This window comes from Mobula hypostoma, chromosome 18, assembly GCF_963921235.1.
Source record: "Mobula hypostoma chromosome 18, sMobHyp1.1, whole genome shotgun sequence".
In the NCBI taxonomy this organism is placed as follows: Eukaryota; Metazoa; Chordata; class Chondrichthyes; order Myliobatiformes; family Myliobatidae; genus Mobula; species Mobula hypostoma.
This window is the reverse complement of record NC_086114.1, coordinates 68524809-68538262: the sequence shown is the minus strand read 5'-3', so window position 1 is coordinate 68538262 and position 13454 is coordinate 68524809. Positions and strand designations below refer to the sequence as shown.

At 43.1% G+C, this 13454-nt stretch overlaps 1 protein-coding gene across 7 annotated transcripts in view; it reads left to right on the top strand.

Annotated features, from left to right (window-relative positions):
- LOC134358620 (neogenin-like) overlaps positions 1-13454 on the top strand; it is a 316976-nt gene that overhangs the window by 183390 nt on the left and 120132 nt on the right. For 5 of the 7 annotated variants that reach the window (XM_063071070.1, XM_063071065.1, XM_063071067.1 and 2 more), the window contains exons 7-9: positions 11-131; positions 10953-11169; positions 13116-13270. In XM_063071070.1, coding sequence (XP_062927140.1) covers positions 11-131; positions 10953-11169; positions 13116-13270 — 493 coding nt within the window. The remainder of the gene's footprint in view (positions 1-10; positions 132-10952; positions 11170-13115; positions 13271-13454) is intronic. The other 2 variants (XM_063071071.1, XM_063071068.1) reach the window with 1 other exon arrangement.

Here is a 13454-nt window from a genome sequence, read left to right as displayed (position 1 = left end):
TTTTTTCCAGAATGAGCGGAACTTGCAGGTCCTTGGTCTGGTGAAGTCTGATGAAGGTCTGTATCAATGTGTGGCAGAGAACGACGTGGGGAACAAGCAGGCCAGTGCCCAGCTCATCATCCTGGAACACGGTAAGTGAGAGATAGCACAGACGTGCCTGCCAGGTGCTGCCAGGGAAAGGGAACCTGCAGGACTCTGTTAGAACTCAGGACTTGGCAGAGGGAGTGAGAAGGAAACAGGTGGCCAAAGCAGTCAGGCAGATGGTAGAATACTGCTTTCAGCAACAGCTCTGCTTGCTCTGGGCTATGGGCTAAAACATGGTTCTAGTATTCTGCATGTGGGGAGGCTCCCTTTCAATGATAGGGGACTGTCTTTTCTTAATGACCCAGTTTTAAAGGAAATTAGTTTTTGTTCCTGCACATTCTAAATCGTCCCTGCCCTAGACAGTTTGTGCTAAGATATTTCCCTTGGTTTCTACCAACTCCCCTTTTGGTTTCAGCCAAAGGTGTCTGCAAGTTCTCGGTGGGCAGTGTTCTTCTTTCCTCCTGGTTGGCAGGAGAGCCCATTCCCTCGGCAGGTGGACAGAATCCTAATAGTTACCTGGAGAAGTACACACTGCCTTTACATACCTGCTCCTGGAAACTCGTTGGTGTTGTAACCACTGCTTTTGTTGATTTGAGTGGATGAGCTGAGTCAATAAACAACAGTGTGATGTGCGTGACTTTTATTGTACAGATACTCCAGTGATGGTTGTAGGGTCAGGGACCTGTTCTGGAGGTGAGCAAATTGCAGTGGATGAAGTTTGCCTGGAAAGCTGGAGTCAATGTGTGCCATAACTAGGCTCTCACAGCACCTCATTGTCACCAAGATTGAGGGTGTAGTGGACAGCAAGGAAGGCTGTCACGGCTTGCAGAAGGGTCTGCATCAGCTGGAAAAATGGGCTGATGGAATTTAATGCAGACAAGTGCAAAGTTTTGTACTTTGGTAGGACCAACCAGGGTAGTTCTTACACAGTGAGCGACAGGGCACTGAGGAGTGTGGAAGAACAAAGGAATCTGGGACTACTGGTACAGTTGCAAGAAATGTTAGTGAATTCTTTGTAATGACCTAGTTTTCTGCATTAATTACTCATAAAATCTGGTCTGATCTTCATCTAAGTCACAATAATAGACAAATGCAATTTGCCTAAACTAATAACACACAAAAAATTGTACTTTTCATATCTTTACTGAACACATTGGCTAGAAAACGTATGTGAACCCTTATATTTAATAACTGGTACAGTAGAACCTCCTTTAGCAGCAATAACCATTTCCTGTAGCTGCACAATGACAGGGGGGAATTTTAGACCACTTCTCCACTTCTGAAAAACTGTTTCAGTTCATCGATATTTCTGGGATACATTGCATGAACAGTCCTGTTCAGATCATGCCACAGCATCTCAATTGGGTTAAAGTCTGGACTCTGACTTGGCCATTCCAAGCACGAATTTTCTTCTTTTTAAACCATTTTGTTGTAGATTTACTCTTGTATTACGGATCATTATCTTTTTGCATCATCCAACCTCTATTAAGTTTCAGGTGGTGGACTGCTACCCTGACATTCTCCTGTAAAATGTCTTGATATGATTTTGAATTCATTGTTCCTTCAATGATTGCAAACTATCCAGGCCCTGAGGCAGCAAGTTCCAAACCATTCTGTTCCTTCCACCATGCCTCACAGTTGGGATGAGGTAATGGTGTTGGTGGGCAGTACCCTTTTCCCTCTAAACATAGCAGTGTGCATTTCTGCTAAAAAGTTCAACTTTTGTCTCATCTTTCCACAGAACATTGTCCCAGAAGTTTTGTGGAACATCCAGGTGGTCTTTTGCAAACTTGAGATGTGCAGTAATGTTTTTTTTGGGAGAACACTGGTTTCCTCCATAGCGGCTTCCATGAACATCATTCTTGTTCTGCGTTTTTATTATAGAGACATGTGAACAGAGACTTTAGCAATTTCTAGAGATTTCTGCAGGTCTTTTGCTGTTACTTTGGGTTCTTTTTCACCTCCTTCAGCATTACACATTGTGCTCTTGGTGTGATCTTTGCAGGACGCCCACTCCTAGGGAGTGGGTTTAGTACTGAGTTTCCTCTAGAAAATTTCTCTTACTGCGGACTGGTGAACACTTAAGTCTTTAAAAATGTTTTTGTAGCCTCTTCCATCTGTATGCATCTCTACAATTCTGATTCTGAGGTCCTTTGAAAGTTGTTTTGATGAAGGCATGGTGCACATAAATAGATCTTCCTTGCAAAGAGCACTGTCTGTCAGAAACCTAACATTGTATGTCTTTTATAGGGCAGGGCACCTTGACAAACCACACCTCCAATCTTATCTCATTGATTGGAATGCTTGACTCCAGCTGTTGTAGAAGGCATTACTGCAGAGGTTCATGTATTTTTTTTAACCTAGAGTGTGATTGTTTAAATGGAGTAATCAGTTATCGACGAGAAGTACAATTGTTTTTGTGTTATTAGTTTAGGCAGATTGTGTTTGTCTATTATTGTGACTTAGATGAAGATCAAAGTACGTTTTATATAACCATATAACAATTACAGCACGGAAACAGGCCATCTCGGCCCTTCTAGTCCGTGTCGAACTCTTACTCTCACCTAGTCCCACCGACCTGAATTCAGCCCATAACCCTTCATTCCTTTCCTGTCCATATATCTATCCAATTTAAATTTAAACGACAACATTGAACCTGCCTCAACCACTTCTGCTGGAAGCTCGTTCCACACAGCTACCACTCTCTGAGTAAAGAAGTTCCCCCTCATGTTACCCCTAAATTTTCGCCCTTTAACTCTCAACTCATGTCTTCTTGTTTGAGTCTCCCCCATTCTCAATGGAAAAAGCCTATCCACGTCAACTTTATCAATCCCCCTCATAATTTTAAACACCTCTATCAAGTCCCCCCTCGACCTTCTACACTCCAAAGAATAAAGACCTAACTTGTTCAACCTTTCTTTGTAACTTAGGAGATGAAACCCAGGCAATATTTTAGTAAATCTCCCCTGTATTCTCTCAATTTTATTGACATCTTTCCTATAATTCGATGACCAGAACTGTACACAATACTCCAAATTTGGCCTTACCAATGCCTTATACAATTTCAATATTACATCCCAACTCCTATACTCAATGCTCTGATTCATAAAGGCCAGCATACCAAAAGCTTTCTTCACCACCCTATCCACATGAGATTCCACCTTCAGGGAACTATGCACCATTATTCCTAGATCCCTCTGTTCTACAGCATTCTTCAATGCCCTACCACTTACCATGTATGTTCTACTTTGATTCGTCCTACCAAAATGTAGCACCTCACACTTATCAGCATTAAACTCCATCTGCCATCTTTCAGCCCACTCTTCTAACTGTCCTAAATCTCTCTGCAAGCTTTGAAAACCTACTTCATTATCCACAACTCGGAATATTGGGTGCATTCCTGGTCACCGCGTTGCAGGAAGGATGTGGAGCCTTTGGAGAGGGTGCAGAAGAGGTTCACCAGCAGGTCGCCTGGATTACACAGTATTAGCTTAAAGAAGAGTATAGACAAAGTTGAATTGTTTTCTATTGAGTGTTGATCAGTGAAGGGAACACATGATAGAGGTTTATAAAATTTTGAGAGGCATAGACAGGCTAGATGTTCAGAGTCCTTTAATCAGGGTAGAAATGTTAAATACTGGATGGAATAGCTTTAAGTGAGAGGGGGAATGTTAACAGGAGATTTAAGGAGACAAGTTTTTTTTCAGGGATTGGAACACGTTGCCAGGGGAGGAGGTGGAAGCAGGTCAAAGGGCAACTTTTAAGAGGCATTTAGACAGACAAGTGAACAGGCAAGGAATGTAAGGATATAGACTGTGTGCAGACAGGTAGAATGAGTTTGGATTGGCATGGTCAGTACTAATACTGAAGGGCCTGTTCCTTGTTCAATGTTTGTATCCAGCTGCCACTCCCCATGATCTCTGATCATTATAGTGCAGTTCCACTGACATGTCTCTTTGTGCCCCAGAACACAGAGCTGAATCTGACACTGTCCTAGTGCAATAACACAGCCATGAAGAATCGGAATAGGTGAATCCGGAGCAGTTAACAGTCCCAGAGGAATCCAAGGGAAGGAAATAAAATTCAAAATGAAAGGGTGATCAAAATGCAATTAGATGAGGCATCATGCTGATAGTCCAATTATGGTACCCTCACTCCATTAACCACAGATACTGGGTATTAAATGTAAAACTTCTCACAGTAACTGACTGAATAAAGCACATGATCCATTTGAAGCCCTGCCAGCCATGTGCGGCTGTAATGGTACATTGTGATATTAATGAGTTGACTAACATGTGTACTTCATGGATATGGGAGAGTCAGGTCGATAGGATCATTGATCTGCAATGGATTTACACTGATTGGATTTGCTGTACTATTTGTAGCAGAAACGTAGTGCAATAAATACTACTGTGTATTTAAGCTCTGTTTTATTACTAAAAATAGGAAAGAGTGACAGATAAAGCATTGTGTCCTTAAAGGAGAGTGAGTATACCGTATAACCAAAACACTCTGAGTTGAGATGAATCTAACCACATTCATGTAATTCCTCAGTGTATTGATTATCTGTTAACTTCCCTTTATAAATTTCTGTGTATTGATTAGCTGTTCTGATATCCATTCCCTAAGCTGCTCTCCTCTAGTGTCTTTATCAGAAGTGATTCTGGAGCCTCTTGTCGAAGGGGGGATGATTGTTGAATCTCAGGCAGAGACAGTAAGTGTAGTAGGAAGGAAAGAGCTTACACTATCACCGCTGGGCAAAGGGTGCAGTTCCTCGATACGATTTGTCCAAAACCAAGTGCTGTTGCCGGCTGATACTGCTATAAGGATGGTCTGGAAGTCTTATAAGACCTAGTCTAGTGTTGTACACAGACAGCTATTGTTTTCTGCTATGTGCATGGCTGATTGAAGACCCTTTTACAAGAAGTCAATATTACACAGTAATGAGACCTCCTTCCTTTTATCTTTCCCATGGTAACAATTTTATGATTTATTTCTCAGGAAGCTCCTTTAGCCTTGAGGATACAATATTAAATACAGAATCTTCATTGCCAACAGTCCTGATGAGGGATTTCGGCCTGAAATGTCGACTTTTCACTCTTTTCCATTTATGCTGCCTGCCATGCTGACTTCCTCCAGCATTTTGTGAGGTGAAAGTGGGGCAGGCAAGTGACTCGCAGCAATTTACACAGAAAACCCAGTCTGTTTAAAGGTGGAGAAAGTAGAAACCACATCAACTTCTCCCATGAAAACAGAGTAGTATTCCCCAGAATAGTGCCATCCATAGAAAATGGCTATTGTATGCGCATACAATGAGTCCTGGTCACTCACTGGAGTGTAGTCACCTTGCTTGGCTGACTGTGACTCTGCCTGACAAGAATGTTGTTACTAAATATAGCCATCTTCAAGAAAGATCTACTTCCTTAATTGTAGTGCAGATTTCGTGCATATGTGGGTATGATCTTCAATTTGGGGCAATTCTGGGAAAATGCAGGGAGCAGCATTGATCATATGTGATCCTATTTGACTTTACAAGAGCCTTGCTCACATGGAGGGAGAGCAGAGATCCCTTCAGATTTGGCCACGAACTGACAGGTGTCTCCATTCTGAAGCTGCTGAATGATGGTGTGCAAGCTGTAATTCCAGCCATTCCCAGACCCAGTACAAACTGGTGTCAAACAAAGTTGTCATCACTCCAAACTTCTCCTCAAGCTTTCTCATTGAGGGGCTGTGAATTTACAACTCTAAAGTTTAGTTTAGGTAATCGGGGTAAATAACTGACCTCTGGTTTTGACACCAAATGTGTGATATGTGCACATTGACCTCTGCTTCTGGAATGTAATTCTCAGATCTTACAATACTGCATACCTGTTCACGTAGCAGAGGGTAAATTTACATCCTCTAGCATTTTGTGTCAGTGTTAATCTACAGAATTTCTTGTGTTTATAGTTTACTTCCCCACAGCCATCGCCTTCAGTCTTTGGCTTGCTTTTCATGTGCAATATTGCCACAAAATTTGGAGGCCAGTGACATTAGTTTGTTTACAATAAAACTGATAGAAGCAGGTTAGAGTTATTTTAATGGTGACCATATTGAACTATTGATTTGAAAACATATATCGATCTCTTGGAGTTTGTGATTGTTGTGGCATTTTACAGCTGCCTGTTACAGTGATGTTAGGTCACAGGGACCAAGAAGTACACTGCAGTCTCTCAGAGGTTGATGGGTCATTGAAAGTCTGTATTAAACAGAATGAGGATATCTGTAACAGTGCAAATGGCAGTGGTTTCCCTTTGCATCACGTTTAGATTCATTTATTTATCACGTACATCAAAGCATACAGAGAAATACTTCACTAATGTTTCAAGAATTTGATGAGTTTAATGAAAATCCACAAAAAACTGTAGATGCTAAAAATTATCAATAATGAAAATGCTGGAAACGCTCAGCAGTATCCTCAGCAAAGAAAGCAGACATAATGTTTTATATTGAAAACCCTTCATCAGAATTGGGAAAGCGAGAAAAAGAGTGAATCAGAATCAGGTTTATTATCACCGGTATGTGACATGAAAATTGTTAACCTAGCAGCAGCAGTTCAGTGCAATACATAATGTAGAAGAAAAAAACCACAAAATTATATAATAATAATAATAATAATAATAAATAAATAAATAAATTACATTACAATTGAATAGATTAAAAATCCTGCAAAAACATAAATATATATTTTTTAAAAAGTAAAGTAGTGTTCATTTAGGAATCGGATGGCAGAGGGGAAGAAGCTGTTCCTGAATTGTTGAGTGTGTGCCTTTAAGCTTCTGTACCTCCTACCTGATGGTAACTGAGAACAGGAGCATTCAGCTGTAGAGGTAATGAGAGAAGGAATATACTGAGGTGATTCCTGTGATCGTGAGCTGGTTAATGAGGACAGTGGGAGGGAGAGGAGCAAAGGGAATGCCTCTGTCAGATAATGATTTTGAAACCAAATGCGGAAAACTAGAAATTCTAAGCCTGTGAAAATGTACCTGTCGTAGAATTGACCAGACTTACCTGAAATTGCTGAATTCAATACTGACACCTGAAGATGAATGCTGTTCCTCCTGCTTATAATTGGCCTAGTTGGAACAGTGTAACTGGACAGAGACTGAAATGCCCATCAGCATGGGTGTAAGATGGAAAATTAAAGTGAAAGGCAGCTAGGAACTTGGGGTTCTCTGTCCAGACTAAAGGAAGGTGCTTTGCAAAATAGTCACTCTGTTTGTGTTTGGTTTCTCCAGTGGACAGGAACACCTAATACAGTAGACTAGACCTCAAGAAGAGCAAGAGCTTTGTTACTTCGTTTGGAAGGACTGTTTGAGTCCCTGGATATTGGGAAGCATGTATGCATAATGGATAATATCCATTCTATCACACTAGGCACAGAAACGTGGAGAGTCACAGAACTGTACTGCACTGCACTGCACTGAAACGGGCTCTTCAGTGTCCATGCCGAGCATTGCACATCTGCTCGTCCCAAAGCTTTCCATGCTTTGATGATTCCAGTGCTTATTTAGATGCCTGTTAGTAATGCTGAGTTCTGATGATAGAATTCATTTGTATTTTTATTGCACAATACAGAATTATTTTTTAAGTTCCCCGGTCAGGCAACCTACTCCTGAATTACCTATATGATCAAAGGTCCCACACAGGAGATTAGTGTGCAAACTTAAAGCACACGATATTGGGGGTAAGGTATTGGTGTGGGTGGAGAATTGGTTAGCAGACAGGAAGCAAAGAGTGGGAATAAACGGGACCTTTTCAGAATGGCAGGCGGTGACTAGTGGGGTACCGCAAGGCTCAGTGCTGGGACCCCAGTTGTTTACAATATATATTAATGACTTGGATGAGGGAATTAAATGCAGCATCTCCAAGTTTGCGGATGACACGAAGCTGGGCGGCAGTGTTAGGAGGATGCTAAGAGGATGCAGGGTGACTTGGATAGGTTAGGTGAGTGGGCAAATTCATGGCAGATGCATGTGGATAAGTGTGAGGTTATCCACTTTGGTGGCAAAAACAGGAAAACAGATTATTACCTGAATGGTGGCCGATTAGGAAAAGGGGAGGTGCAACGAGACCTGGGTGTCATTATACACCAGTCATTGAAAGTGGGCATGCAGGTACAGCAGGCAGTGAAAAAGGCAAATGGTATGCTGGCATTTATAGCGAGAGGATTCGAGTACAGGAGCAGGGAGGTACTACTGCAGTTGTACAAGGCCTTGGTGAGACCACACCTGGAGTATTGTGTGCAGTTTTGGTCCCCTAATCTGAGGAAAGACATCCTTGCCATAGAGGGAGTACAAAGAAGGTTCACCAGATTGATTCCTGGGATGGCAGGACTTTCATATGATGAAAGACTGGATCAACTAGGCTTATACTCGTTGGAATTTAGAAAGTTGAGGGGGGATCTTATTGAAATGTATAAAATCCTAAAGGGATTGGACAGGCTAGATGCAGGAAGATTGTTCCCAGTGTTGGGGAAGCCCAGAACGAGGGGTCACAGTTTGAGGATAAAGGGGGAAGCCTTTTAGGACCGAGATTAGGAAAAACTTCTTCACACAGAGAGTGGTGAATCTGTGGAATTCTCTGCCACAGGAAACAGTTGAGGCCAGTTCATTGGCTATATTTAAGAGGGAGTTAGATATGGCCCTTGTGGCTAAAGGGATCAGGGGGTGTGGAGGGAAGGCTGGTACAGGGTTCTGAGTTGGATGATCAGCCATGATCATACTGAATGGTGGTGCAGGCTTGAAGGGCCGAATGGCCTACTCCTGCACCTATTTTCTAAGTTTCTAAACACCTCAGATTTAATGTTAAAGATTGGGTATGTTTAGATATCTATTTTATTCCTCTTGTTGCAGTTGAATTTGACCACAGCTGCCCTTGCGAGAAGGAACGAGCTTACTTTTAATTCATGTGCTCAGGATCTTATTAAATATTTTAAGGTCAGCCCAGGATGCCTTCTGGTGTTTCTGTTGTCATCTCAGAACATCTTGCTTTACTTGGGCAGCATTAGGGAGTCATAACCTGAGGGCTTTACTCCAGCTGGCATCATTTTCACCCAGGGATGAATGCGCACTGAGTTCCAGTCCCTTCTCAAGTGGTAGAAAAGTTATTCTGCAGAGTAAACTTTCTCTATCCCATGGTCATTTAATCTGGGGGTGGGTCAGTAAACCCTAAGCTGGGGATGGGTCAATAAACCCTGAGCTGGGGATGGGTCAATAAACCCTGAGCTGGGGAAGGGTCAGTAAACCCTGAGCTGGGGATGGGTCAATAAAACCCTGGGATCGGGATGGGTCAGTAAACCCTGGGATGGGGATGGGTCAGTAAACCCTGGGATCAGGATGGGTCAATAAAACCCTGGGATCGGGATGGGTCAGTAAACCCTGGGATGGGGATGGATCAGTAAATCCTGGGAAGGGGAAGGGTCAGTAAAACCCTGGGATGGGGATGGGTCAGTAAAACCCTGGGATGGGGATGGGTCAGTAGACCCTGGGATGGGTCAGTAAAACCCTGCGATGGGGATGGGTCAATAAAACCCTGGGATGGGGATGGGTCAGTAAACCCTGAGCTGGGGAAGGGTCAGTAAACCCTGAGCTGGGGATGGGTCAATAAACCCTGAGCTGGGGATGGGTCAATAAAATCCTGAGCTGGGGATGGGTCAGTAAAACCCTGAGCTGGGGATGGGTCAGTAAACCCTGGGATGGGGATGGGTCAGTAATCCCTGGGATGGGGATGGGTCAGTAAGCCCTGGGATGGGGATGGGTCAGTAATCCCTGGGATGGGGATGAGTCAATAAAACCCTGGGATGGGGATGGGTCAGTAAACCCTGGGATGGGGATGAGTCAGTAAACCCTGAGCTGGTGAACGATCCGTAAATCCCTGGGGATGGATCAGTAAACCACTGAATCTGAGAATTGGAGTATTTTGGGCTGAGTGACGTTAGAAGGTTCTGTACTCTAGTTGTGTATTGTAGTGGCCTATCAAGTATTGAAAGGCTTAGAAGAGTGGGTGAGGAATCAGTGTTTCCAATAGTGAGGCAGTTCAGGGCACAGCCTCAGAATAGAGTGACTTCCACTTCAAACAGTGATGAGGATGAACTTCTTTAGCCAGAGAGTGGTGAATTTGTAGAATTCATTGTCACAGGCAGCAGAGGAGGCCAAACTATCAGAATCAGAAACAGGTTTAATATCACAGGCATATGTTGTGAAATTTGTTAACGTTGCGGTAACAATACAATGAAATTCATGATAAATAAATATAGAGGGGTATATTTAAAGCATATTCTTGATTAGTAAGGACATCAAAAGTTACGGGGAGAAGGCTGGAGAATGGGGTTGAGAGGGATAATAAATCAGCCATGATGAAATGGGGCAGACTCGATGGGCCAAATGGCCTAGTTCTGTTCCCATGTCTTAGGTCTTCCAGACTTTGTGTTACACTGTTTGTTGTGTTGTGTGGGTGTATGTTACTGTGTGCCTGTGTCCTCATGGTTTGCTGCTATATGTATGTCTGTGTACCTCCCTGGGTGTATGTTACTGTGTGCCTGTGTCCTCATGGTTTGCTGCTATATGTATGTCTGTGTACCTCCCTGGGTGTATGTTACTGTGTGCCTGTGTCCTCATGGACTGCTGCTATATGTATGTCTGTGTGCCTCCCTTTGAGTTCAGCAGATAGCTGCCCATTTGCCCTTTCTATGTCTGTTCATTTTATGTTCCCATTGTGCTTTGGTTTGGTTTATTTTCTTTACTTTTTCTCCTTTTTTTATTTTTTATTTTTGTTTTGTGTGTTGTGGCGTCTGCCGTCCATCCCACCATCCCTTCCTGTGAACCAAGATGTTCCCATCCCGACATTTCCCCCCACCTCACTGACAAGTGCCACTGCTGACCATCTAGCGACGGCCACTGCTGGACTGCTGCCCTCTGCTCCCCGTGATGTGGTGGCTCTCCTTGTCTCCACGCGCTTCATCAAGCTGGCATGGCGCCCACCCGCTGAGCCAAACGCAGAGATCCTCGCCTACTCCGTGTACTACGCCAAGGATGGTGCCAACAGGTAGGAATTCTGCAACCCTTGCCCTCTGGTTACTAACACTGAGAGCTCCCTGCCTAAAGCATGTCAACCTAGTCTGTATTTACTGCACTCCAATAGCGCTGCTCCCCAGTGTTTCCTCCTCTCCTGCTCCTGACTGGGACAAGGCTGTCTCTGTCAGATGTGTGAAGTGGCAATGTGAGTATTGCCCAAAGTGAATAGATTAACATTTGTAATATTTAATACTTATTTCAAGGAATCAGCTCAGAAGAAAGGAAGTGGCAAGTTTCTAGAGTGACCCCTTCATGTGGTGCTGGGTTGAATTAATGTGACTTGGTGTACTGTGTAACATGGGTCAGTGTATCACCACCACAGCTGCCTCAGAGCCCACTCAACTAGTTCACCACATAATCTAGGCCAACCCTCCAGCAAGTGTTGATGGGGATCTCACGGTCATAACAAGTGGGCACCATGGTTGCATAGAGGTCAGCATGGTGCTAATACAGCTCAAAGTATCAAAGCTTGGAGTTCAATTCTGGTGTCCTCTGTACATTCTTTCCCATGTATGCATAGGTTTCCTCCCACAGTCCAAAGATGTACGGTTAGTAGATCAATTGTTCATTGTAAATTGTCCTGTGATTTGGCTGATGTTAAAATTGGTGGGTTGCAGGGCAGTGTGTCTCATTGGGCTGGAAGAGCCTGGTCTGCATTGTGTCTCCAGATAAATGAAACAAGTGTTCCTTGTTCCTTACCTTCAAGTGGATGCAAGCCAGCTTGCAGAGAGTATCACCCATATTCTCTCTTCTGTCCTGAGCAATATTTAATCAAAGCTAACATTACATTTTTTGGTCATTATCACAGTGTTGCTGTGGGATCTTGCTGGGCACAGATCAGCTGCTGCTCTAATGACATTTTAACAGTTGCTACACTTTAACAGTATTAAGTCTGAAATGGAGCTCTCAGCTGTAATCCCATTTCCCTGATGTTTTTTTCCTAATCCGTCCATATTCTTCCTTTCAACTGTGTATCTAGTACGGTTTTAAAATTGCCCTCCTGCCTCAGCTCATTAGTTGAATTACATACCCTGTTTGTTCATTGTCTTGTGTGAAAAGCCGCAGTCCCTTTGCCCAGTGATAGTCCTGAGTTTGTCATTCACAGCTAGTAGAGTCTCTAGTTATTTACCTTCTCTGACAAGTAAGAATCATTATACGTTTGTATTTTTTGGACTTTTCTCTGTAACTCTAAGCATTTATTCACTTGATAAATTCTAATAAATCATAGTCATGCTGTCTGTCTCTATGGTTCCAACAACATCCCACCATCTATAATGATATGCTTTGACTGTGACCTTAATGAGTCTTGCACAACTTGACACAGCTCCTCCACCTTGTACAGTCACCTGGAATTCCTTCTGGTATCATTGCCCTTCTTTCCTGCCTGTAACATTTAAGTTCAACGTATTTCCACCCAGCTCCCCAACCCTGCCCCATCACCGTCCCTGCACTGGGCTGAGGGTATTACCCTGAGTGCATGCTTTCTGGTACTGCTCTCTCCTGGAATTTATCCATTTCTCAGTTTTTTTCACTTAGAAAGCATTCTATGTGGTTCTGTTGGGCAAAAACAGCTTGTCCTTATTTCAGATTCATATACCACATTCAAAGCTGGGAAAATGATTAGTTTTTGGAAACACTGATAATTTTATTCAAGCCCAATGGAATACGCATGTCGACTGTGATCTTACTCATGCTGGAATACCTGAAACTGGGTGTCGGTTAATGAGCCTGCTTCCACAACCACGCAGTCCACATTTCTCTTGACCCCTTGAATAATGAGAGAGCTGGGTAGAAATGGAGCTTAATACTTGACACTGCTGTCATTGGGTGTGGAGCAGCCACCACCTCAGGACAGGTCACCACTTCCATATGGATGGATGAGTTGTAAAAACACTCTGCTCTGATATTTCCCAATAGGGAACGTGTGGAAAATACTAGTCGACCGGGCGATCTAGAGGTGACAATTGGAGAGCTGATGCCAGACGTGAAGTATGTGTTCCGAGTGATTGCTCACAATAAGCATGGAGCGGGAGAGAGCTCTGCTCCCTTCAAAGTGGCCACCCAACCAGAAGGTTAGTTTGTTTCTCAATGTGGCCTGCCTTGTCTTGTTGTTCTGTGTTCATCTGAATACATGTTTAATGTTGTCATTTACTGTCACTTTGTATGTACAAACAAACAACAGCATCTAGCTCCAATCTGTACGATGTAAAGATTTATTCATCTGGTTTTATGCCTAGGTCACTTTTACACATTCAC